The sequence below is a fragment of the Branchiostoma lanceolatum genome, chromosome 4 (genome assembly GCF_035083965.1).
Source record: "Branchiostoma lanceolatum isolate klBraLanc5 chromosome 4, klBraLanc5.hap2, whole genome shotgun sequence".
In the NCBI taxonomy this organism is placed as follows: domain Eukaryota; kingdom Metazoa; phylum Chordata; class Leptocardii; order Amphioxiformes; family Branchiostomatidae; genus Branchiostoma; species Branchiostoma lanceolatum.
In genome coordinates, this window is record NC_089725.1 from 3,075,695 (window position 1) to 3,102,579 (window position 26,885).

The 26,885-nt window shown below is 39.8% G+C and overlaps 1 protein-coding gene and 1 long non-coding RNA gene across 3 annotated transcripts in view; both read right to left on the reverse strand.

Moving 5' to 3' along the window:
• The window catches only part of LOC136432239 (protein YIPF3-like), a 65,727-nt gene that overhangs the window by 26,909 nt on the left and 11,933 nt on the right, over positions 1-26,885 (reverse strand). Inside the window, exons 2-5 of one of the 2 annotated variants that reach the window (XM_066423312.1) lie at positions 26,253-26,459; positions 21,718-21,824; positions 14,719-14,764; positions 157-249 (exon numbers count right to left, since the gene is read on the reverse strand). In XM_066423312.1, the coding sequence (XP_066279409.1) occupies positions 157-249; positions 14,719-14,764; positions 21,718-21,824; positions 26,253-26,459 (453 nt within the window). The remainder of the gene's footprint in view (positions 1-156; positions 250-14,718; positions 14,765-21,717; positions 21,825-26,252; positions 26,460-26,885) is intronic. The other variant, XM_066423314.1, reaches the window with a different exon arrangement.
• On the reverse strand, positions 11,690-14,710 carry LOC136432240 (uncharacterized). Its single transcript, XR_010755481.1, has 2 exons — positions 13,441-14,710; positions 11,690-13,179 (listed from the first exon to the last, which is right to left on the reverse strand). It is a non-coding gene; the product is annotated as an uncharacterized lncRNA (long non-coding RNA).

The window sequence follows — 26,885 nt, forward strand, 5'->3', positions numbered from 1 at the left end:
AAAACCACATAAATGCACTACTGTGAATGCAGAAATGCATTCACAGTTACTGTAGTGCATATTGCAAGACAAAGAAATTTTTTTAGACATTTCAAAATAAGACTGTCAAAATAAGCCATCTACTAGGTGTTCACGGACTGCCTGCTGCATACTTACCACAGTGTGCCCAGAAGACTTCATGTTGTATAGCAGCACTGCTATCAGAGTGAAGACAATCATCAGGGGTCCATACAGCTCACTGGCAACTTTCTACAGGAAAACAAGCGCTTTTGAAAAAAAGTTGCCATTTTGACCCAATGAAAAGGGGTATGCTTTGAAAAATCTGGCTTTAGCATTGTAATTGCACCAAGGGAATATCATCACAGGAGTTAGACACACTGCCTGTTCATAGAACTGTAACTGCATATGGGACTGTATGATATTTAGTGATCTGATAAAAATTTCATGACCGGATTTGACGACCGGACGCCCCTGGCCTACGGCAGATTCTATGTCAGAAAAATTGCTATTCTGCCGGACTGCATGAAAGCATTTAGGATGTAGGGATGCATGCATGCTCTACAAATAGTCTCCCATGCGGCTTCATATTGTCTAGATGCATGAAGGAGACTGATCTTATCTATTTTCCCTTTGATGTACATGTACTCGGCTTGAGCAGTGACGTAGGCGTCGTCTAGCTGTCTTTGTGTTTTGTTAACATTCTTGAGGGTAGATCTTGTTGATCTTTTCTCATGAGGTTCCCTAGCTTTCTTCTTGCGTGCAGCCGAGAGCCTTGTGTGAGAAATAAATGGTGTGGATTTATCCCCTTTCCTCTTGGGTAAGGTGGTGAGAGACACCTCTTCAGTGGACTTAATCAAGTTGTTGTAGGTCATTTCTGCGTCATCCGATGGTTCAGAGAGGGTGATTTTTTTCTTCCAGCACAAACTGGTCTTTGATGGTATGATCAGATGTTACCAACTTCCAGTCAATGTTTTTCATTGGGTTTGAGCGTGGCTTCTTCGTTGCCCTGAGCCTTAGGTGAGTTTTACATGATACAATTCTGTGGTCTGAGCCTACAGAACAGAAAGAGGAGTACGCTTGACAATCCCTAATACTGTTCTTCCATTTCTTCCTGGTTAAGATGTAGTCAATTTGCGAACAATACCCAGCAGGGTGTTGAAAAGTCCATAGTTTATTTGCTGACTTCATGAATTTGGTATTGGGGATAGTAAGTTCAAATTCTTGGGCAAAGTCAACAAGTTTACTGCCATTTCTGTTTGTTTCTTTGTTGTATGTATAGGCAGTACCTATCTGGCTATCTTTTGTGCCTATCTGGCTGTAGAAGTTACCTGCTATGACAAGAAAATTGTGCGGTGGTACACTCCCGCTGAATCCTTTGAGGTCCTGGTAAAAGTTGTCAACTTCATTCTCGTCGCTGCAGTTTGTTGCATGCAATCGCAGTTGTTATAGGGTTGCTGTAGAACTCAGCAATTATTATGCAATCGCTGATCTTTTCCACCTACAGCAGATTGTCGATGGCCTTAGGTGACAATAGTAATCCCACACCTGCCTGTAGATCCTCGAGAGTTCTTGGTGGCAGAGGATGTGACAAGATGGTAGTTGTCAATGGTGTTATACTTGATTTCAGTATCGGGATGGTAGATTCTATGTTCCTGAATACTGATGATGTCAATCTTGTTTTTAGTTGAAGATTGAGCAACAAGTTCATGCTGTCTACTTGCAGTTGAAATTGTTCAAACATTGAAGGTACTGAAGATTGTGGGATGTTTACACTTCAATAGTTTTGAAGAATTTTGAGGACACATAGTTCACATGTGCATCATTCCTGGTGTGGGTTTTAGCTGGGCATTTCCTACCCTTTCGATGGCTGAATACAGATGTGGAGCACCTAACCTCCGCCCGGGTGATTTGTTGTACGAGTCACTAGCTCTGTGCTTGACTAGCCAGGTGCAGCTTGTTGCAGGGAGTAGACAAATTGGACGAATCTTACTGGTTTCATCCAACTCAGTTTCACAGGTTTGTCACTCAATCTGGAGCACAGCAGGCCAGTCCTTCTGGCTGAGGCTTGAGGTCACGATGTAGATGTGTCCAAACAAAAGAAAATGTTGATAAACTCAAAACATAAAGGCTTAGATTCCCCTGTCCGTCTTGCACCCTCTGATGTACAGATTTAGATTTCGCAGACTATCTTGCTCTGGTAGCACAGGTAGTCAAGGATGCAGAAGCACTTCTTCAGTCTCTTTAGAAAGCAGCGGCCCAAGTGGGTCTTCATTGTAATGCAGAAAAGACCGAGTTTGCACCAGTAGAACTCAAATCTCTCTCCGGAATCTGCATAAAACATGTAGAGGATTTCAAATACCTTGGATCCTACATTGTAAACTCTGAAAAAGATTTCACTATAAGGACAGCCATAGCATGGAATGCATTGTAATAAACTGGATAAAATCTGGAGTTCTAGTATAAGCAACAATCTTAAGATACAAGTTTTCCGTACTGCAGTTGAGCCAATTTTGCTGTACGGTGCTGAAACTTGGACTTTGACTACTCGCTTGGAGAAATAACTTATACTTCACTTCTATGCAAAGCACAGAACATGAGTTGGAAACAGCACCCAACTATCCAGACCATTTACGGTTCTCTCCCACAGGTGTCACACAGACTTAGGGGCAGTTTACATTACATTTTTGACGTCAGCAGCAAAATTTCCCGCTGACGGGAGGCCGCTGTCGCGACGTCTTTATTAGACACACCACCTGGAAATCTGACAGACACCCGCGGTGCTTGGATTTCGCCATCATGTTGAAAGTATCGGGCAGGTCGCAAACTTTCCTTTTACTTGCTCGGCCTCTCGCAACCGCTGTTGTATTTTTACGTAAGCCATCTTGTTCCTGGATGACTCCAGCTTCTTCTGGATCTCGTTCTCCGACCATATACTGATCAGGCAACCGGTTTCGGGGTCGGCTCCACGTACAGCGTCCAGCGAAGTTCCTTCGCCCCGCCATTTTGGGAAATTCCCGCCTTATGTGATCGCGTGAAAGCTTGAAGTCAACCAATCATAGCACGTTTTCTGACGTGAGCCAATCAGTGCTTACAACATTACGTAGTCACATGTCTATTTTGAAGTGGTTGAACCAAGGACATTATATACTCTACTTCATAAAATACGATTCATCTACGCTACCTACGCAGAATTTTCACGGGATAAGATTAAAGGAATAGACTCTTCGCCGAATACGACCACAAATGTCGGCAAATCGCGGCAAATTATATCGTATGGGCTCAAATGGTCGGGCGAAAGTCTTGTTTTTCTTGACGTATTTTCAAGGACTTGGTAAGTTTTCGCTGTCTTTCTTAGATTGAGTCTTGAAAAACAGGTTTTTAATAATAAGTTTATTGCAAATTCATGCCCGAAGGCTAAATGCAAATAACATACATAAAAGAACAGTGTACAAAATAGGTATAAAATCTGCTTATCTAAATTATACAAATGTAATTGTCTATAACTAGTGAAGGGTTTGACTTCTCTTTTGTAAGCAATGGAAGACGTAATGTCCCACCTTTTCTATAATTTGTGAGGTTTTGGTAGTTAAAAGAAGAATAGTCTTTTCTTTGTCTGTAAGCTTAGGGAAATTCGGATAGATTTTAGTGGTCTGAATAGACAACTCATTTCGTGCATTATCATGAAATGAACAGTTTGAAATAAAGTGTATTTCGTCTTCCACGGCATTTGTATTGCAATACTTACAAAGTCTTTCGTATATAGGTAATTTTCTATACCGGCCTCTCTCTATTTCAAGAGGATGAGCACTAACTCTAATTTTGCTAATGGCTGAGCGCAGATCAAAATCTGCAAGATCAAGATAACTCTCTAAATTGTACATGGTTTTACATTTTGCATAGAATCTTAACTTACCGCTGTCGTTTACCAAGGTATGAAAGAATGATTGAATATATATATCTGTTAGTCTCCTTCTCAGCGCTTTTCCGACATGTTCAGGTTTACAATGTGTATTACCGGAGTGCCACAAATAGGAATATCCATTGTAATCTAATATGTCTTTAACACGTTGTAACAATGTTCGTCTCAGGTATTCGTCGGAAGACTTTGCTGTAGATGGAGTGCGTCCGCTTGGAGGGGGTGTGTAGATCTATCGATTTGAACCAGACGTAACCAGAATTTAACTATATATATACATATATCTATATCTAATGGGAATCTACCTAAATCTGCTCTACATGCTACATTGCTACTATTTCTAAAAACACCAAGAACATTTTTGCAGAATTGGTTGTGTACGTTTTCAATAGGCGACGCATCATGTAGTTGTTCTGTCCCCCAGATTTGGCATCCGTACAGAAGGATCGGTTTTATGCAGGTACCGGTATCAAATATCTTTAGAAGGCCGCGTGGTAAGACTGATGAACGAATGATAGATTTAAAGCTATAAATGGTTTTACGTGCCTTAAGTGACAGCTGCTTTTTGGCTAGGGTGAAGCTACCTGATGATGTGAGGGTTAGGCCTAAATAGCAATAGGAGGGGACATTGTCTATTGTGTTATTTTCAAAGTAGAACTTTTGCTTTGGAAAAGAACGACCTGCCTTGTTAAATATGATTACTTTTGTTTTCTTCATATTTACTTGGAGCTTCCATTTGCTACAAAAGTCACTTAGTCTGTTAATTGCAGATTGCAGACCTTTGTCTGATTCTGAAAATATAACAACATCATCTGCATACAGTAAACATGAAACATAAAGATTATATAAATTTGGTGGCATACACTCTAAGTTATCTAACTCTTTAACTAGATCATCAATAAATAAATTAAAGAGGGTGGGGCTCATGTTGCAACCCTGACGGACACCCTTGTCGGTCACAAATGGTGGTGTTAGACCAGATTTTGTTTTTACACAAGTTTCAGGTTTACTATATAAACATTTGATTAACTTATAGAAATTCCCTCCTATTCCTGAATTTAGCAATTTGAAACGGAGCCCTTCCCTCCAAACTGTGTCAAACAATTTTCTAAAATCTATAAAACATGAATAAAGGCGTTTGTTGTTATGGAAATATTTGGTAATTAGCGAGTCTAAGACAATGAGATCAACGTATGTCAAAGGCACCAATATCGATTGTGCGCAAGCATAACAATAGCAAGAAACGAAATTGTCTGATTGTACAACGGTAGACGGCGTCAATGCCAAGCCTTGTTTATGTGTCGATATTCCCTGCTCATCACTCGTAAAAGTGGGGAGGGGGGCACAAGTACAATAAACATATCCCGGGGAAATCAGTTTGCGGCACAAAGGTCGCCACTGAGATTCCGCAAATCTCTCTCTCTATATATATACCGGGGATCTAAGTAGACTTACACTATGCTAATCAGCACGTATTTTATGCTAATTGCAGAAACCCTGACTCCCGCTGACACGAGCTCTTTAGACGGAGTTTGAAGTTGTCGGGGACTCCCGCTGTGCTGACGGGCGACGGCTTCCTAGTTGACGGGAGAAAATTTGGTGACAGCGGGACTACGTCAACGGGAATTGTCTTTACACGGGGTTCCCGCTGTCGCCAGTCGCGCTGACGGCAGTGGCGTTGACGCCAAATGTATAATGTAAAGAGAGCCTTAGACAGAGAGGGGTCCAGTTTGCTGGTCCCTACCTTCGGGCGAGTTTATCTCCTCACTCATTCTGTGGAGGCCCCGGGGAAAAACACACTCCAGAAAGCTGACTTTCCCAAGGGCTCTGTCCAGAGACACCGGAATCCATATGGAGGACCTGAGTGCGGCCATGGCGGATAGATTGAGGTTGTGCATTGACTCCCCCCCCCCCGGGGGGTCGACCGATGATGATGATAAATAGCAAATTTTTGAGAAGTATAGCATATTTAACAAAATTACCGGAACTCTGGATGTTGTCATGGATTTTTGGAAAACTTTTTTGATTGCCCTCCCCCAAGCCAGTTTTTTTTCGATGGCCCTTCCCCCGGCTCAAAAAAAGATTCAATGGCCTTCCCCCCAGGCCAAACAATTTTTCAATGACCCTCCCCTCCAGTGCACCATACCTCCCCCCCTAAGTATCGTACAGTCCAGTAGTGGCAAGATATTGGACGCAGTAGAACAAAGGGCATTTCAAAACCTACCAAAAAACCTACCAAACACCTAAAAACAACAAATTCGATAGCAAACGACCTAATATGACCAACAAATTAATAGTTAAACGACAGTTAACGTTAACGACACCAGGGGTTCGTTGAAGAGGTTCATCAGTCACGTATAATCACAGTTACTAGAATATTCTTCAAACAGTGACTTGATAAAAGGTAGCTAAATACTGACCTCCAAATTTTCGACGTCTAGTCTGTACGTCTTGATCACGGAGTGACCTAGTCTCGCGAGAACACGAGACTAGGCCGAGACTTAATGATGTCATTTGAAAGTTAGATATATGAGTTTTTGTAGTCTATCGATCAAGGCTGCTTCAGGCAAGGAGTGTGGTTTGTAGATATTGAATAAATGCTGTTGACTGTGGTCGATAGTTTGGTGACTGTGGTAGCTATGCACTTCACTCTATCGGCTGAAATATATCGGCGGTGTAGGATTGACGTCTTGTGTAGCAACTGTCATCACCCCTCCTCCTGTTCCATTTCTGTCTGCTCTAAATATCGTTGCTTGTGGCAGAAAAATTTTACTCTCCTGTCGGCCATTCAGGAAGGTTTCCACGAAACAGAAGACATCGACTGGTTGTGTTGATCTGTCAGCTCTCCTGTTTTTAGATGTTCCGCGTAGGAGTATATTCAGGAACTTGACATTTAATGCAAGTATCGTGGTATTCTGTGTTAGGTTGTTGTGTAACCTTTGACACAGGCAGCTGTTTTAGGAGTTCCGTTTCTTTAAGAACATATATTTTGGTTTACAGTATTGTAATTGCATACGGTTTAAATCCCAATAGATACAATCCGTTCAAACTCAACATGACGTAAGGCAACATATAACTGACCTGAGAAAAAAAGACCCGTTTGCGCTCAAAGGGGACAACAGTTTTGTCCAGTGATCTACCTTAAACTTTAGGTACAGCCCCATGCTAAAGATTGAGGATACTGTTCTCGTCGTGCTGGGATCGCCCGCTTGCCGTAACTGAGAGCCTATTGAACAGTCTTTTGATGGGTACCGCATTTGGGCAAATCTTTCTTGTATTTGCTTTCATTGTCGAATTTTACGAGGAAGGTGTGGACATCATGGCATGTGCTGCCAATACCTACTACTGTGCTGAATGCGCCCTTAACGATTCCGTCCAATATGTTAACGTTGGCAGTGACCACGACTCTTGTCCCTACTGCTATTGACAATATCTCTCTAAAGCCTCCTGTTTCACTTGTTTTTTTGGAGGGTGTTAGATTTGTGAGACCTGTTACTGTTTTAGGATATCTTTTTTCGTGTCTCTGTCTTTAATGTGAAACACACGCACAGGGCCAGACCTTTCCTGTGTTTTTTGATATAAGCTCCGTCCCAGCGGGAGTGTAGTTTGGCCGGTGGTTTTTGAGGTCACCAGAGAGCATCAATCTAATTTGCACAGGCCTGCTGACAAGCAGGTGTTGTCCTTAGATATAGGTCGACAAAAGGTACTTAAAAATGTAATTATAAACAAGCCTATTTCACCACTTAATTAGACCCTGATTACAATTTCATACGTCTTTATTTGTTACTCATTACCTCAATAACCTACCTGTCCAAAACAATGCAAATTCATCAAACCCTACCCGAGTTATTCGCCTCCAAAGGTAACATAAAAAAGCCCACTGCAGTTCTAAGCAAGGCCACTAGGGGGTCTAAACTTACATCACTTACACCCTGCCCCAAGAGCTGTACACCACTTAAAAATCATTACCATAGCACTTGTATGAAATTTGACTACAAGCTTTCAGCGAATTTATAAACTTTCCTCATTTATTATGCAAATTATCGTCTTATTTGCATGACAAGTATTCAATTATGTAAAGCATCACTGAACCTATCCACATGCCATAAATTATGATAATCCGTCAATCCCTGCTGGAGTTATTCGTCTCCAAAGGTATTAACAAAAACGCCAACTGCAGTTCCAAATGAGCAGCTAGGGGGCCTTAATTCCCACCACTCACTTGCCGTCCCAGAAGCTATATACTACCAAAAAATCATGAACCTGACGCCTCCAGAAAATTTGGTCTAAAACGTAGAAGCTCCGCTGCAGTACCTCAAATACCCGCTAGGAGGCCCATTATCGAACTTGACCTTCCTCTTTGACATCACTACCTATCCGCGAAATATCATGCACAACCGCCAATAGCTCCTCAAGTTATGCTGGCGACATACAAACTCTCACACACAAAAAGCCTGCTGCAGTTCTGTATAGGAAAGCGCCAAATCAATCATCTTTAAACTTGACCTCCGTTCCAACAATCTCTTCCAAACTACCAAAAATGATTGAGATCCATCAACGTTTCCGTCACTTTTTTTGCCTACATACAAACACAGAAAAATTAAAAGTCCGCTGCAGTATTGTTGGAAAACGCCAGGTGAACGATTTTTGAACTTGACCTTCCTTTGCACAACAACTACACACCTACCAAATATCATGAAGATCCATCAAAGGTTTCCCGAGTTATGCTCTTGACATACATACAGACCCACACAACAGCCGGCTCAACGGAAAACATAATCTACTCCGAGTTCCTCGGCGAAGAAAATGATATATAATTTGAAGATTTGACAGGAGAAGAAGGAAATGACCAAAAACAACATATTTCAGCGATAGTATGGGTGAAATATAAAAATGTGACACCCCTTTGTTTGAATGCATGATTCAATAGTGTACAGTTTGGGTTGAAAATAACAAACGAAAAAATTCTTTGTTTAAAAAAATCGTTCTGAAAGGCTGTATGCCAAACATTTGAATGAGGGCCTGTGTACATGACCAAGGCAGACACATGCCAAATTTCACATTATTTTGGTTTAATACATAGGAACTGGAGATGTGTATCTTTGTTCAAACAAGAATGAACAAAGCCATGTAATCACATGTCCTAGGAATACCCATACCATATTTGGCATGAATACTAGCACACCTGCGCCAGAAATGCAATTAGATTAACTCAACTGACCAATCTGGTGGTCGCAAGGCTCACAGGCATGTAAGGCCAGGTGCAATGCACTTGGGGTCATTGACCTTTAGGTCATATGTAGTATTTAAAGTGACAGAAGTGGCAAATATTGTCGAGAAAGCCCCCCCAAAAAACGTTTTGAAGATATGTATGCAAAAAATGGGAATGTAGTCCTTTAAATATTTGTTCAAGGCACATATACAGCAAATTTCAGGTCATTCGGTTGAAATACCAGGGCGCAGGAGGCCAAGATATGCATCATTGGTCATAAAAACCTCAATAAAATCACTTTCCAGGTCAATACCAAAAAAAGGAAAAAATCGCGCAGGGGTTTTGCCTACATTACCTTTGTACCAAATTTTAGGTCATTTGGTATAAAAATGACAGAGATGAATCGATTTGAAGATTTGACAGGAGGAGGAGGAGGAGAAGAAACCTGAGTAAAAACAATATGTTGAGCCATACTAGGTATGGCTAAACATAATGACAAACCTAAAAACTCCACCATAAAGAGTAAAGAGGGTGATATGATAACAGGACAATGCAACATCACAAATTGATGGAATAAGTACTTCTAGGACTTGCTGAACATTGGCGAGGAAGATAAGCTGCAGTGCAATATGATTACAACATACATGTAGTCATTTGCCAAGTGATGTATAACAATATCAAGAACATGGTATCAAAATTCAGCAAAAATATATTTGTAAACAACCAGTATACATATTGTAACTAGAGTTCCACGACCTCATACCTTCGCCGAATGATCTTAACCTTTGTGACTGACGTATTTAGGAGTGTTTCTCATCAATCATAAATCATACCAGTTGATCGTCTTCAGCCAAACAACAGAAGTTGTCCAAAGTATGAGCTTATCAAAGAAGGTTATGCTAACATTTATCATCAATTACGCAAATGAGGTCCGTATTAGCATAATTTGATTCAACGATGTTCACATTCACATAACTTTCAAATGCCACAAGTATGAAATTGCCATCATTTACCTTTATGTAATTAAAGTAGTTTCTCATTAATTCTGCAGATTACGCCTACAATTGCATATTTTCTATCTATTAACATTCCTCTTTTCCTCAGTTACTAATGTCACATATTTGAAAAGTCATATCATGGAACACAGCAGGCTTTTAAAATTGTCTCATTAGTTATGCAAATTAGAATCTGATTTGCATAATTATATCCAATCATACAAAGCATCACGTGAGCTATCTACATACCAAAAATCAAGACCATCCATCAAGCCCATCTTAAGTTATAGTATTTTCTCAATGATTATGCAAATGAGGTCTTCATTTGCATAGTTGATATTTATTAATATTTCTCTCCTCCTCAATTACATATGTCGCATGTTTGAGAGTCCTATCATGGAATTTGGCGGATGAATAGACTTTCCTCATTAATTATGCAAATTAGATACTTATTAGCATAATAAGTATCTAATCATGTACATCATCTACTTACCATTAATCAAGACCATCCATCAAGCCCATCTTGAGTTATAGTATTTTCTCATTAATTATGCAAATGAGGTCTTCATTTGCATGGTTGATATCTATTAATAATTCTCTCCGCCTCAGTTACATATGTCACATGTTTGAGAGTCCTATTATGGAATTTGGCGGATGTATAAAATTTCCTCATTAATTATGCAAATTAGATACTGCTTTGTATAATAAGTATCTAATCATGTACATCATCACTCAAGCTATCTACTTACCAAAAATCATGTCCATCCATCAGGCCCTTCTTGAGTTATTCCATTTCAAAGTCTAAAACAAAACCTGCTCCTGCAGTTCCGAAAAGCCGCTAGGGGGCCCAAACCTAGACCACTTACCATTGTTCTCGCCAGCGCCCGTCCTCCCGTCATTTGACGGTTTTTGTCACTCATGACGGACAAAATTTTTGCCCAACCCGTCATTTTTAATGGACAAAAATTGGCGTGTGAAGATATTTAGACAGAGCTTAGAATTTTCAAAAACTCCAGAGGATCAGCGGAAGTTCCTGACGAGGGCAATCTAGATCATTTCTAATGCCCGCCGCCCGCCGAAAACTCGGCGTCACGCGCCGCCTTCCCCACTACAGTTTTGGCCGGTCGCATCAGGCTGATGTTCATTTCTGTTTTGTCCCTCTCGGTTCACCGTCAGTTATTGTCATCAAAGAAGCCTTAAAATTCAGAAATACTCCTATAGCTATCAGGCTTTCTGTAATCTGTGTAAACAGTATTAAAGTTCAAGCCGCAGCGGCTGAGTAACCTGCTTTCTTCCCGCAAGAAATGGTAAACAGGCGTCAGATATTGTAATCCACCAATCACAGCGCACGTCTCCGTCGCGTCAAGAAAAAACGACCAATGACATGCGAGTCTCGCTACTCGCGAGACTTCAGCTAAGCGTGAATTTGCGAGATGTTAGGGGAATGGCGGGAATCGCAGGGAATCGCAAGGATCGCGCGACGAAGCGGCTGTTGGAAGGCTTGAATCGACAACTTTTGAACACATTCAGTGCAGTAACCGGAGAAATTAACCGTGGAAAACATGGTACAAAAAAAATGGACATCTTTATTGCGTTCTTTCTCAAAGTAGGGTGTCAAAGTCCTCATTATGTTCGATAATTACAGGGCGCATACGGAACAACTGTTGAAAAGTTGTGTTTTATTTTTGCCGACTTATTCTGTGTGAATTTTTTGTAGGACGTAGCTGATACGTAATAAAGTTTTGTTGTGCTAAATGTTATTTTCTGAACCGATTGTATACAACATAGAAGTGTAGCTTGTGTGTGAAGTTCAGAACATTTGATATTTCCGCGATGATGGCACGCCTCCCCAAAACATTAAGCCTGAAACCCTTGTGTAATTTTTCACCGAAAGAGATGTCATTAAACTAAGCTTATTCTACCAGGAAATTTGCCCCTCAAAATGCAGGAAATAGCGTTTTAGAGGGTCTAGATCTCAAAATTTTTCGGGGGAGAATACCCCCGGACCCCCCTAGAATGGTCACGCTTTCGGCGCTCGATATGTTCTTCCCCGAAGCAAAATTGAAATGACGGGTAAAAATTTCAGGCTGGCGAGAACACTGCCACTTACTCTCTGTCCAAAGAGCTATCTACCACTAAAAAATCAGGACCATAGCATGTCCAGAACACAAGATATCAAAACAGGAAGTTCCGCTGCAGTATCGTAACAAGCCACTAGGGGACCCAAAATCTAATCACTTCCATGTCTCATCAAGACCTACCTACCTACCAAGTATCAAGACAATCCATTGAAGCCTTCTCAAGTTATGCTGTACGTTACAAACAAACAAACAAACAAACATACATACAAACGCTACCCTCTGCATAACCTTCTCGGCGAAGGTAATTAATAGCTATGAATCATACAAGCTACAGTCCAGTATAATTACAATATAGTCATCTTTGTCAAGTGATGTGTAACAAGATCAAGAACTATATAATTCAGCAAATATATACAATGTATTTTGTAATCAACCAGAATTAATTTAGTAATATATACCTATCTTTTGTGTGTCATTTTTTTTATTAACATTTCAGGAAAAACAGATGGTCAGTACAATGATGCAACACAGAGATGGTACATTACTTAAATCTGTATATATAACAACCTGACAAAGTATAGTCTTTGTCTAATATCACGTGCGATTTCAGATATACTGCATAGGACCAAAATTTATGAATATCTCGATGAATATAGATTTCTACTGCAAATATGGAGTTATTTGAATATTCCAGTAACTGTTGTACATTGTATGATTTCCGTTGTTTAGTGTAAACATATAAGCCTACAGTCCAGAAAAAAGTGTTATTGACGCTAGATAGATAATGAGTTGAACAGGAGAGTTGTGTTTCTTTCTGCCTGGGACTTGCTGCAGTGCTGTCATCAATGCCAATTTTATCTTCTGTTACCCATACATCTTCAACTTCCCAATCTTTGTTTGCTTTCCAGGTGCCCGTTTCTTTGTTTCTAAGCCTTTTCCACGGATAGAGTGTCAACCTGAATTGATGAGGCATTTCTGAAAAATGTCAGGGTAGATTATTTGCAGTGACACATTATACCCGGGTAATACTAGTTGTGCACATGTGTTTTCAATATAATAAACAATCTTGCGGAGATGCAATTGCGAGAAACATATGAGATGTTCGTTGAATCATCTGGATGAGGATTTTCCCTTAGAGTGACAGAAGGTATTCACCGCATATCGCCAAAATTGACCGATACGACAAAGGCACTATACTCTGTATGACGCTAGAGAAGGAAATTGTAAAACACCTACCTTGGCGCGGCCATTTCAGCGCTCCCTGGAGGCAGTAGTGAGACACCACTGATGGCGCTGTCCCACCGCTGAATTTTCCGTGCGAGCGGCTGATAGGTCCGTGCGGCGTCGAATTTGTCTGCACGTTGCGGCTGATTGGTCCGCGCGGACGGCTGATTTTTCCGCGGCGCGTCGAATGTGTCTGCGCGTTGCAGCTGATAGATCTATGCGACCACCGAATGTGTCCGGCCACCCCGTGACGTACGTTATACCCCGTGGTTTCATAGCCCTGGGCCACACTGTGGTGCAATCACTGTAGCAGGGGGCTAGTCCACTCAGGCAGTGAAGTGTGTTTAACTTCCATACTGTTTCAGAAGTATGTACCATTTTTCCTAAAGTCTTTGGTATGACTCAATGCGCCTCTTGTCCAGAGGTGTCCTATCTGGGGCTTAAACCCCAGTCCTTCTGGTCCAAGTAATTTGAACCAGATGTGGTGAGAGACAGAAGCGCAGACCACTACACCACAGGGACACCCCCCACTGGGACTGTAACGATGCACAAATATAAAAACTTTGGGACTGAACAGATGCACAAATATCAAAACACTGAGACTGTACTGATCCGCAAATATCACAACACTAGGACTGTACATGTATAATGATGCACAAATATCACAACAAGCCTTAGGGACTGAACTGATGCACAAATATCACAACACTCGGATTGTACCAATGGACAAATATCAGAACACTGGGATATACAGACATATTCAGGCAGGAAGAGAATGAATCACAATTTTCAACATAAAAAAACTAGTGTTATCATATTCACTCTATACCACAGATATAGGGCTGAAATAAATAGTTTTTGTTCAAGAAAAAGTATTCTATACAGCAACACTGAGCATTGGTCATTTGAATTTGAAAACACACTGGACAGGGGTAAAATGTTAATATAAAGCACCATGATAGTAATTGCCTGAAAAAGCAATATCAGTAGTGTATATGTCATGATCTTCATCTCGCGCTGCTTGCCCCAACCGCTCAGCTTCTCTGACTACACATCTAGGCACAAGCCTTCCCAGTATCCTTGTTTTCATTTAAGAAAATTCAATGCACCAAATACATGTATTTGACAGCCATCAGTTTGTAACGAATAGGGTTTGGTGGTGTTTTGATCCCACTGTTACAAGTAGGTCACAGCAAGAGGTGTTGTGTACATTGTATATTTTTAAATATCTTAAAAGTATCTAAAAAGATATATCATATACAAATCAAAACACAAGAAGCTAAAACGTACCTGTGGAATAGAAATGATTCTTGATGGAACAAAAGTGCTCAGCAACCTGTAAAAACACAATAAATATAATAATATACACAAGAAGTTGAGAAGCTGAGGTAAGGACATGTTGATTTGATTATCACTTTTCGTCCGTTTCCCAAAATAAGTTTTCAGCCATACTGTAAATAAAATCAACATGGCCTAAAGCCCCTGTCACACATGTGTGTTTAAGCAATTCCGTTTGAGTTCCGTATTGAATTTTGACAATACGCAGTTATACGTTCAAAACATCCAATTTCTTAAGTTATGCAAGACGCACATATAGCGTGTGAATAATGAATTCAGTGCATTTATTGCGTAGGAGACAGGTATGATTTGCATATGAAGTGTGCAATTATACTTGCAGCGAATAGCTACGTATCAGGTGTGTATGCTAAGCGTATTGTGGACGCACACAATGTCTGCCGACCGCATGCCTGACACAATTCCGACTTATGCTAATTAAGAGCGTATTTAGATGCATTGATATCAGTAGTTTCTTAATTAAACTGTTATTAGAGGACACCTCTACAACTGACGACAAGTAGGACTTTTTGCATACATGTAACAGGGACATTCATGATTATTATCTCCATGAAAAAAGGCTTTTTCATGGATATACTGTTTTGCGTGCGTTTGGTGTTTGTGTGTATGTATGTATCACCGGATGCTTTAAGTCACCATAACTGTAGAACCTGTACATGGATTGTAATGATTTTTGGTATGTGGGTGGGTGTTAACCCTTTAGCTGCCAGGTTTTCTCACCAGTACAGCTTCTCTGTGCCAGCGTTTTTAGACCCTCTAAAAACAAGGGGTACTGTTTTTATTTCACTAGTTTATGGTTCCTTTCCTCCAAAATAATCCCGATATGTTATACATCGATAGAAAGCTAAGAGTCTACTCTTTCTGTTTGTGTCATGCAACATTGGCCTAGTGACAGTAGTAATGATTTACAAGTGCAATAATGCAATAAAAAGTACAATTTTCAGTAACCTATTGTATTATAGCATTAAAACCATTTGTGAAATTCCAATATCAGTATAACAGCACTTCTGCAAGGTCTTGACAACATCAGTCTTGCATACACATGAAAAAAATTCACCCAGGTATTACCACAGGACTGGTAAGTTTATGACTACAGACTGTCCTGGGTGCTGAACTGATTATTTAGCTGAAATGCTGATTTATTACAACACAGTATATTCCTTTCTAAGGCTTTAGGAAACATAACTCTTTAATATCAGCTGAAATCTTATGACTAAAACTTTCTTCCGAAATGTGTACCAGCTTACTATTATAAACACACATTTCATGGGTAATAAACACACGAAAGCAATAAAACATATACTTTCCACAATGCTTCCAACCAATCCACTCTAACACACATAGAACCACTAGCACATGGACCATTAAGTTTCTGAGAATTCTGACAATATCAGAATCAACATGACAAAAAATACACGGGTATTACTTTATGTGAGTTTATGACTACGGACTGTCCTGGGTGCTGAACTGACTACACGGCTAAAAGGCTGGTACAACATAGCATTCACCATTGTATTTGTATATAAAAAATATAGTACACAACACATATTTCTCGCCTCCAACACCTTTACCGTTCACAAACACGATTATTGTCAGCTCCGCAACCGATGTCGAATTTTCCAGCACTGTATTTACTCCGTCGCCGTGAGTTAATTCCCCCTGGGACGACGCGAACTTGTTGTTCCACGTGCATGCCGCCACTTTCACCATTTACTGCAGAATTCTCGATCATGGAACGCTATTTTTCCACAGAATATGTAGTATCAAGCTCCCCAAACACGTATTTGTGCGTAAACCCGGACAATTTAGAGTCAAAACCTTGAATTTATCGCCGAAAACATAAAATAATCTCCGCGTCGTCTGCACGCGCGCCATCTTGGATACGTAATGGCCGCAAGGCATCATGGGGATTACGTAATCGGTGATTGCGCAACGCCCTTTGACCCCTGAACCCAGGTCACCCGGCCGGCATGTAACTTTCGGGTTTGCCGCGCGAAACACGCGGCGATGCTGTTTTGTTTCGGGGAATCCCCTAAACCAGTTGTACTCGGGAGCGGCAATCTTCGCAAGATTCTGCATCCCGGTTGTACTCGGGAGCGGCAGCTTAAGGGTTAAGAGGCGGAAGGTCAAGGTCGATTTTGGGCCCCCTGGCATGTGTGACTGGAACTGCAATGGCGTATTTGTAAAAATCTTCAATGTAGAAGAACTGAAGAGTGGATCGACAGATCGTCATGTTATTCGGTACACAGGTAGATTAGACCAAGATGTACACACTTAAGTGCAAACTATGCAAATGAGACCGAATTTGCATAAGTAAGGAGGTAAATCGTTTGCATGTGTGTCGCTGGATGCTTAAAGTCAGCATAACTGTAGAACGTGTAGATGGATTGTAATGATATTTGGTATGTGGGTATGCGCTTGGAGGAGAAAGGTCAAGGTCGATTTTGGGCCCCCTGGTTTGTGTCCCTGGAACTGCAATGGCCTATTTGTAAAAATGTTCTAAAGGGGTATAACTGAAGAGAGGAACAACAGATTTTCATGTTATTTGGTACGCAGGTAGGTTGGACAGAGATGTATACACAGAAGTGCAAATCATGCAAAGTTAGTGTGTTTGCATGTGTGTGCGTGTGTGTGTGTGTATGTTTGTGTCACTGTGTGTGTATGTATGTGTCACCGGATGCGTAAAATCAGCGTAACTATAGAATGTGTAGATGAATTGTAATGATATTTGGTATGTGGGTAGTTGTCGGGAGGAGAAAGGTCAAGGTCGATTTTGGGCCCTCTGGTATGTGTCACTGGAACTGTAATGGCGTATTTGTCAAAATCTTCAAAGGAGAATAACTGAAGAAAGGAGCGACAGATTTTCATGTTATTTACTTGGCAGGTAGCTTAGAGAGGGTTGTATACAATGAAGTGCAAATTATGCAAATTGGACTTAATTTGCCTAAGTAATGGGGAAATCTATATTTGCTGTGTTGGCCATTCTATATCGGGTGCTTTGTTAGAAGCTATTTATAGCGTAAGTTGGTCACTTGTCAACAGCTGTTGGCTTTAGCTTGCCAAGCCCATCAATTTAGCAACTGTTGGTTGTTAACAGCTGTTGGCGCTTAACAGTCTGTAGGGACTGATTTGACCAGACTAGAAGCTTGACAGCAGGTAGTGAAAGGAACAGTTTTACATGGTTTTAATGTAAGGCAACTCATTCCAGTCTGTCTGTATGTTTGAGGACCCCAGTTGAATAATATGGGAAAATGGCAAAGAAGAGGTCAAGATCAGTTTCTGTGGATAAAAGGATATATGATGGGAATCCAAAGCATAAGGTATGTGAAGTAACCAGGACACATCACACATTTGATTATGTGTAAATTCACTTTGACCTGTTAACAGGCTGTTTCTTGCTCATACCGTGTACCAGTTGTGGTCTGGCTTTATTTTCTCAATGGTTTGGCAATGGTACTGTGGACCACAATATATTTAACGTACAATGCTACTAGTTTATAGGTAACTACATAGCACTTTGACATGACCTGGTCACCCGTAACATTTCCTGCTTATCTATTGTACCCCTGTTTTTTATTCACCTGTAAAGTTGTGTTCTATCAACCGCTGTCCCTGATAGTTTATAATTTACACAACTTTGTAGGCAAGGTCGAGATATCTCCAGGTGTCAGAGATACATAAGAAGACGAAGAGAGATCACATGAGAGCCAAAAGAGAAGGAGAAACAAATGCACTGAGGCGTAACAGACAACATAAAACAAATATAAACAAACACAACCACCCTGAAGCAGATAAAACATAACAACCAAACAACAAATAACATACACAAACATAACACAACACGAAATTTCATGGAGATTTTGGGTCCTCAGACACTTGTTTATATTATGTTTTTACTCTTTAATGTTCGAACGTAGCATTCTATCATTTCATGTTTTACCTTTTAATATCTAGACCACATGTGGTCACAGGGCTCCAGACTAACTTTTAGACCTAGGAGCACTATGCTCCTAACTCAAACAAGTGCTTTTCAAAAAAGCTGGTGTTTTGTCTACGTTTATGAGTGTGAATTGTCTTTTCCCTTTTTTTGAAGTAAAATCTGCCAGAGAAAGTCACTCAAGGGCTGTTGAGCCTATAAGAAAAAAAAAAGTCATTTTGGGAAAGGAGTGTTTTAATAGAGAAAGGCAGATTGGGGAAAGCAATTTAGAAGTTACGGCGCTTAACTTAAGTGCTTTTGAAAAAAGCTGGTCTTGGCCTGGATAATTTTGCTAAAATTCATGAAAATTCCCATGTTTTGTGCCCAGCGGCGTCACTTTCCACGTCCGTGTTGTCTGTAAAAACTTCTGAATGAAGTCGATACTGAACAATGTGGCATTTTCTATTGTAACAAAGGATCGCTGTTTTGCAAACAACATCAAGAGCCTCTGTTTATATCGGGAATAGTAGTTTAGTGGCGAGTGTTTTGCAAGAATCATCTTACCGCGCATAGGAGCCGCTGCACGGTATTTTCCATTTCCTCCAATGAACAGAAAAATTTGAATGCCGGGTTTGGAATCTATGAAGTCCTGCTCATAAGACAAAGGCCTTGTATACATTAAATGAATATTTAAAAATAAAAAAGATAAGCAAATGATATTTATAAATATAATATTGATACCGTAGATAAATATAATATCGATATATTATTTTTGATATTTAATATCTAAAAAGAAAACAAATCCATGCGTGGACTCGATCCCTAATCCTTCGGATCCGAAGGTCTACGACGTTACCAGTTGAGCTAAGTTGTGGTGTCAAGGTTGTGATAGTACATCATGATTAAACCTCACTACATGGTATCATTTATGTCGATTTTTGCACCATTTGGAAGTTTTAACTTCCAAATGGTGCAAAAATGAAATCCCCATCATAATAGTGGCCACATTTACTTAAAAGTAAATGTGGCCACTATTAGACACAAATCTTGCTTAGAGGGCCTCATTTACATAATTTATGAGGAAATGGTACGATATCTTTTTTGGTGAAAACAAGATTTTCATACATTGGACAACTTGTGTTACTTTGGTAGAGAAGGTGATCGACTGATATGATTTATGCCACTTAATTATGCGAGGTCCTTATTTGCATGTGGGTTAAAAACAAAAACGTTAACAGAGACCACCGTCGCCATGGCAACATCTTTTTATGTTGCCAATCTTGTTTAGTGGTAGATAGCTCTTGGGAGGGAGGGAGAGTAAGTCTGAGTCATGTAGATTTCGAACTGCAGGAGCAAATTTTGTGACAAATTTTGAAAGAATAACTCAATAAGGGGTTGACGGATCGTCATGATATTTGTTATGTAGATAGCTTATTGATTGACAAATTCTGAATCATATGCTAATCATGCAAATCAGAAAAAATTGATTTACAATAAGCTTTGGTGTAGCCTTATAGCTTACACCAAAGCTTACTGTAAATTAATTTTTCTTTCAAAATTTGACACGAAATCAGCTCCCGCAGTTTAAAAAAAAGCCGCTAGGGCGCCCAAATCTATATGACTCAATTTCTGAATTCCAAGATTTTTGCAGCAAATCAATGGAGAAAGCAGGCTTATCATAAGAATGAATAAATATATAACAAGAGGTCAGACTCAGAGACTTCATACCTCCATAAAACTTTTAGAGCCTTTGTAGATTTACTGTTTCATCTATTTGTGCATGGACCTTCAAAGCACCAAGTCTTCTTTGTCTTCTTCAAGCCCTGTGGGCACTCAGTTTCCACTCAAAACTGACTGTAACAGCTAAGAGAACCATCAGCAAATGTGGAATTAAGAAAAATTTCCATGCTAATGGAATGCCGTGGTGGCAAGAACAGAGCCAGACTAATTCCTGTGTCCTTCTGTGTACACGATAACTCAAGAAATACTGGATAGATTGTCTTGATACATGTACTTAGGTCTTGGGCCCCCTAGCAACTTGCTAATGGTACTGTAGCGGAACTTCCTGTTTTGATATCTCGTGTTCTGAACATGCCATGGTCATGATTTTAGTGGTAGATAGCTCTTGGGAGGGATAGTAAGTCATGCAGATTTGGAACAACGGGGATATCGATAGATATCAATTATGCAAATAATAAATACTGGAAATTTATGGAAAAAGTGTAACTCCACATTGGTAAATGATGGGATTTCATTCTTGCAGCATTTGGATCTTTATTCTTTATTAAAAATTGCAACAAGACAATACATTTGGATCTTAAGTAAATGTGGACATTATCATAAAACATGGAAATTAGGGCCTCAGATACATAATTTATGAGGAAATGCTACAATAGCCTTCTTTGACTTTTATACTTTGAACAACTTGTGTTACTTGGTAGAGAAGATGGTCAACTGATATAATTCATCCAAATGAGGTCGTTATTTGCATAATAGATGGTAAACATTTATGATATGCAACGAGAAAAGGTTAACATCAATCGGCGAAGGTATATGGTCGTGAAACTCTAGTTATATTGGATCTACACAATTTTCAGTCATTTCACAAACACGTCTTGTATTTTGATGTTTTTTTTTCTGTTAACTAAAGAAATGGGAGAGTAATTACAATTGGCAAAGTCATCAGTGAACATCGGAATTGTAGTGCTATTAAAGAAAAGGGTTCATTTCAAAAAATGTGACATGACAAGTTAAAAACTTAATAATCATGTTATTCTTTGTATCTCTACTCTTGCCTTTTTTGCTAGAATATTATTTTTTGGTCCTGTCGCTACAATTTTTTAATGAAAAAATTCGAGAAGCAACAAATAGAATTGGTGTGGCCTTAAGGTATATGTTTGCCCATTTTGCAGCTGCTTTGTATGACTTATAGGTTGACACAAACTTTTTTTGTTGGAAACGGACAAAAATTGATGCGCTCACAAATTTTATTTGTATGATAAAAATCCAAGACAAACCTTTTCATGACTTTTCTTGGTTCCACATCAAAGTATGGTCTGAGGATGTCGATGTTTGCATAAAGGTTGAAGGCTTTCTTAGCTTGCTGTGAGCCTGTCTTCCACACCTGGGAGGAAGGAGGGAAAAAAAGAAAACGTGAACTTGTTTCAATTTTAGCTCACTGAGGATCTAATCTTCCGCTTACACTGTCAGGAAATACAAATGCCATAGTTATGAACCAGGGAAATTCTGCTAGCTCATTCTCAAAAGCATAGCAAATGAATAGTGGGCTTTTCCAGTACCAGTTCCAGACAGACCGACAAGACATATCAACATAAATTAATTTACAGTAAGCTTTGGTGTAAGCTATAAGGCTACACCAATTCAATTTCTGAATTTCCAGATTTTTTAAGCAAATCAATGGAGATTTCATATTAGAATGAATAAAAATACAACAAGAGGTCAGAGACCTCATACCTACATGTAACTTTTAGAGCCTTTGTAGATTTACTGTTTTATCTATTCGTACACAGCCCTTCAAGGTGCCATGTCTTATTCGTATTCATATCCCCACATGGTCAGACACGTATGCAGCTGCACCCTCTAGCAGAATACATGTACATTCAAACTACACCCAGTGTATGGTACATTTTGTATAGCACAGTGTTCTCAACAGCCTGAAATTTTTACCCGTCATTTCAATTTTGCTTCGGGGAAGAACATATCGAGCGGCAAAGGTGCGGGGGGTCAGGGGGTATTCTCCCCCGGAAAATTTTGAAATCTAGACCCTCTGAAACGCTATTTCCTGCATTTTGAGGGGCAAATTTCCCGGTAGAATAAGCTTAGTTTAATGACATCTCTTTTGGCGAAAAATTACACAAGGGTTTCAGGCTTGATTTTTTGGGGAGGCGTGCCGTCATTGCGGAAATATCGAATGTTCACACACAAGCTACACTTCTGTGTTTTATACAATCGGCAAAGAAAATAAAATTTAGCATAACAAAACTTTACTACGTATCAGCTACGTTCTACAAAAAATACACACAGAATAAGTCGGCAAAAATAAAACACAACTTTTCAACACTTGTTCCGTATGCGCCCTGCAATTATTGAACATAATGAGAAATTTGACACCCTACTTTGAGGAAGAACGCAATAAAGACGTCCATTTTTTTTGTCCCATGTTTTCCACAGTTAATTTCTCCGGTAACTGCACTGAATGTGTTCAAAAGTTGTCGATTCAAGCCTTCCAACAGCCGCTTCGTCGTGCGATCCTTGCGATCCTCGCCATTCCCCTAACATCTCGCAAATTCACGCTTAGCTGAAATCTCGCAAGTAGCGAGACTTGCATGTCATTGGTCGTTTTTTCTTGACGCGACGGAGACGTGCCCTGTGATTGGTGGATTACAATATCTGACGCCTGTTTACCATTTCTTGCGGGGAGAAAGCGCATGTAACTCAGCCGCCGCAGCCTTGAAACTTTAATACTGTTTACACAGATTACAGAAAGTCTGATAGCTATAGGAGTATCTCTAAATTTTAAGGCTTCTTTGATGACAATAACTGACGGTGAACCGAGAGGGACAAAACAGAAATAAACATCAGCCTGATGCGACCGGCCAAAACTGTAGTGGGGAGGGCGGCGCATGACGCCGAGTTTTCGGCGGCCACCAAATATTACTAGCAAACACCACGGCGCTCTCTGTGTGTTGCTGGGGCATTAGAAATGATCTAGAGTGCCCTCGTCACGAACTTCCGCTGATTCTCTGGAGTTTTTGAAAATTCTAAGCTCTGTCTAAACATCTTTACACACCGATTTTTGTCCATTAAAAATGACTGGCTGGGCAAAAATTTTGTCCGTCATGAGCGACAAAAAACCGTCAAATGATGGGAGGACGGGCGCAGGCGAGAACACTGGTATAGCATATAGCATATTCACTAGAAATCTACAAGTAAGGCCACATCAATTTAATTTCTTGGTTAGGCCACACTAATTTAATTTTTTACTTCTCAGATTTTTTTAGAAAAAAATTGGAGCGACAGGGTGAAAAAAAATAAAAATAAATTTTTTTGCAAATAGTCTGGGGTGAAGATAAGGGTTTACATAACATAAAGGATAAGAGGATTATTCAAGTTTCAGCTTCTTTTTTTATGCAATGCACCCCTTTCTTTGATCTAAGTACTATAATTTCTGTAAGAAAATTACCTTTTGCCATGTAATATATTGATTGATATTGAGAAATATAGTTTTAATAAATGAAAAATTACAACTTATGATCAATGTGACAACACTTTTTAAGTATGTGCAGGCCTGTATAATCTATTTTGGTGGCTATCGAGTTTTACAACTGAACAGATAGTAAAATTTGGAGTTAAAATTTGTGAATGGGAATAGATACCCAATTTGTTTGTTTTTTCAAAATGGGAAAAACAGGACAGGCTTTTCCGAGAAGCAACAAAATAAATTGGCGTGGCCTTAACAGATTTTTCCAGAAAAATAATGAAGCGGGAGGGCGAAAAAAATATATTTAAAAAAAGCATGGAAGGGGAAGCTTTTAGCATTTTGGCTGTTTCAAGTACAAATTGAGGCCATTTCCTGCAACTTCAGGTTTACTTCTTATCTACAATCACAAAGAGACAGGACAAATTTTCAAGCCAATACTATATTGAAAACACATACACTTTATAACATATGTTTCTGAAATCATCTTGCTGGCTTTTGCTTAATCTTCATCGTCTTCTCCTGGGAAAGAAGATGTGAGCAGGTAGACAAAGGACACTACATTCATCCCTGCCACATACATTATATACAGAAAAAACAAGCTAACCCTGATGTAGGAAATGGCAGAAAAAACACTGAATTTTGGAAAAACTGGGCATATAGGTTCCCCGCTTTGACCTTACCGGAGACCAATGGTGCCCTCAAGTTCAACAAGTGGAACAATAATACACAACTCCATTAATCATGTATTATCTAGTTGGAACCTGAGGCAAGCAACCATAGAAAAATGTTAACAAAATTGCACAAAACCTCTAATCTGCCTGATAAACTTGAATGGTCAAAGTTCCTGCTGTAGGGTTTGCAGCATGCTTCTCTACATTCAGCATTCCAAGTCATGATCACATATTCCAAGAAAATACAAATTATATTTTGACTTGAAAAATCACATCTGAATGAAAAATCATATTATTAAACATTATCTTTTGAATTTGTATCAAAATATTAATACTCTCTATTTCCCAGTTTGCCAAAAGAATGATACTTTTTAAATTTCACTAAAACACAAACCTGTTTATATTTGCTGCAACAGCTAATACTCAACTCTAATTATGACGATATGATGACGGCACGTTGGAATTGGACATTTAAATTAAATTAAGTTTACTTCAAGTAAATGTAGGATCGATAATGCAATATGGCGCTGGCATGACACTACATGTATTAATATATGCAAAAAGGCGACCAACAAAACTTCGCCATCAAGCCGACTATCTGGTACCACAAACAAAACAAGTTGCAGACGATTGTGTGTGGAGAAATCTTCGGCCAGTGGTTGCGATGAAAATACTATTTTTTTAGTACAACGCTACGCCACACATTTTGTTTAATGCGCTATCGATGAGCGCCGATATTCAAGACTTCCCCGCGGCCCGATAGTGTAGACATGTAACAGGTGTTTACGCAAAGAGGTTGAAAATTCTTAGGTTTACGTCATTTTTAGCCAAAAACTTTAAACAATTACTCAAAAGCAAGGGCCTCCTTGCTCAAGGTAAATTTTCACGCACTTCACAACTCTCTATTGTTATTGTTAATGTTATTGTCAACGTCCCGACACGGGATGTTTCCTAAGGTGGGAAACTTTGGACACTTTGTGTACACTATTGTGCGCACTGATGTCCAATCTTGGTGACACAGGGGTAGAAAATTCTTGTACATAGTGAGGAAATGTCAGGTTTCATCATAGTGTCCAAGCTTGCAAACTTGTGGAAATCTTTGTTTCCATGCAGTGTTAAAATAAGAAAATACCGTGTGTGTCGAAAAATACCACCAGAAAAGTTTTGAACCTCCTCAATTGCACTTTACTCCCAGGGTATTTACCCACTCTACCTGTATATAAAATTTCAGCTCAGTTGGTCCAGGGACGACCGAGCTGAGTCGATAACAAGATTTGACAGGAGAAAGAAACATTACGAACACAGTATGTTGCGCCCAACAGTATGTTGGGCTCAACATAATGAAGTTTGAAATTGATGCATTGATAAATAGAAAAACAGCATAACTAGAAAGACAAGGACTTTCTTCAATTGTTGGGCCCAAATACATGTATGACATTTTAGGGTTGATTCATCCGCGGAAAGCAGCAAAAAGATATAATCTCTGAAAGCTACAAAAAGCTAATACATGTATGTAGATTGTTGATTCATAATTTAACAGCCTTTACTGGCTTTAGGAAAGGTCACTGCAGCTGTGAAATCTAAGATCATTTCTCCCAGGACGTTTGCCACAATTTACACAACTTCACCTTTAGTTGTCTCCTGATGAGGATGAACTGACCTGTTCTGCCATGGACTGACCCAAGGCACCTGTCAGACCTTTGGCCAGGGCTGGGTCCACTTCATCTAATGTGTCGCTGGTCGCTGTTTCTCGCTTTCGCACATCCACAAACTCCTCCCCACTGCTGGCAATGCTGATGTTATCATCCAAGCCTGCGCCGTCTTCCAGGGTGCTCATGTCGATCACTGCAGTTGCCTCACTCAGATTCTGTCAATACATACGTATCAAGTAGTATACATCTTAGACCTCATATCTCCATGAAATGGATCCAATGATGGCACTGAACCATTTGATCTTTTAACTAAATTTTAAGCAAATGCAGTGCGGAATCATAAGTCAACAAGCGGCCTTGTGAGTATTGCAGTAACTGTTGAGTGCATTATGTGCAGCGCTTCCCCAGTCACCACTGCATAAAATTATGTGTCAGTCTTCCGATTATTGAGCTGTGGCCATGACTTGAAAATAGCGTCACTGATGACAAAGTCCCTTGGGGATTATGTTCCAAACAGAATATTAGTCTAGCACAATACAATAGTGAAGTGGCGTATCCTTAATTTTGCTCTATACGGCCACACCCATTTAATTTGTTGGTTCTCGGAATCGCCCCTCCTATTTTTCGGCTTTGACGTCTTT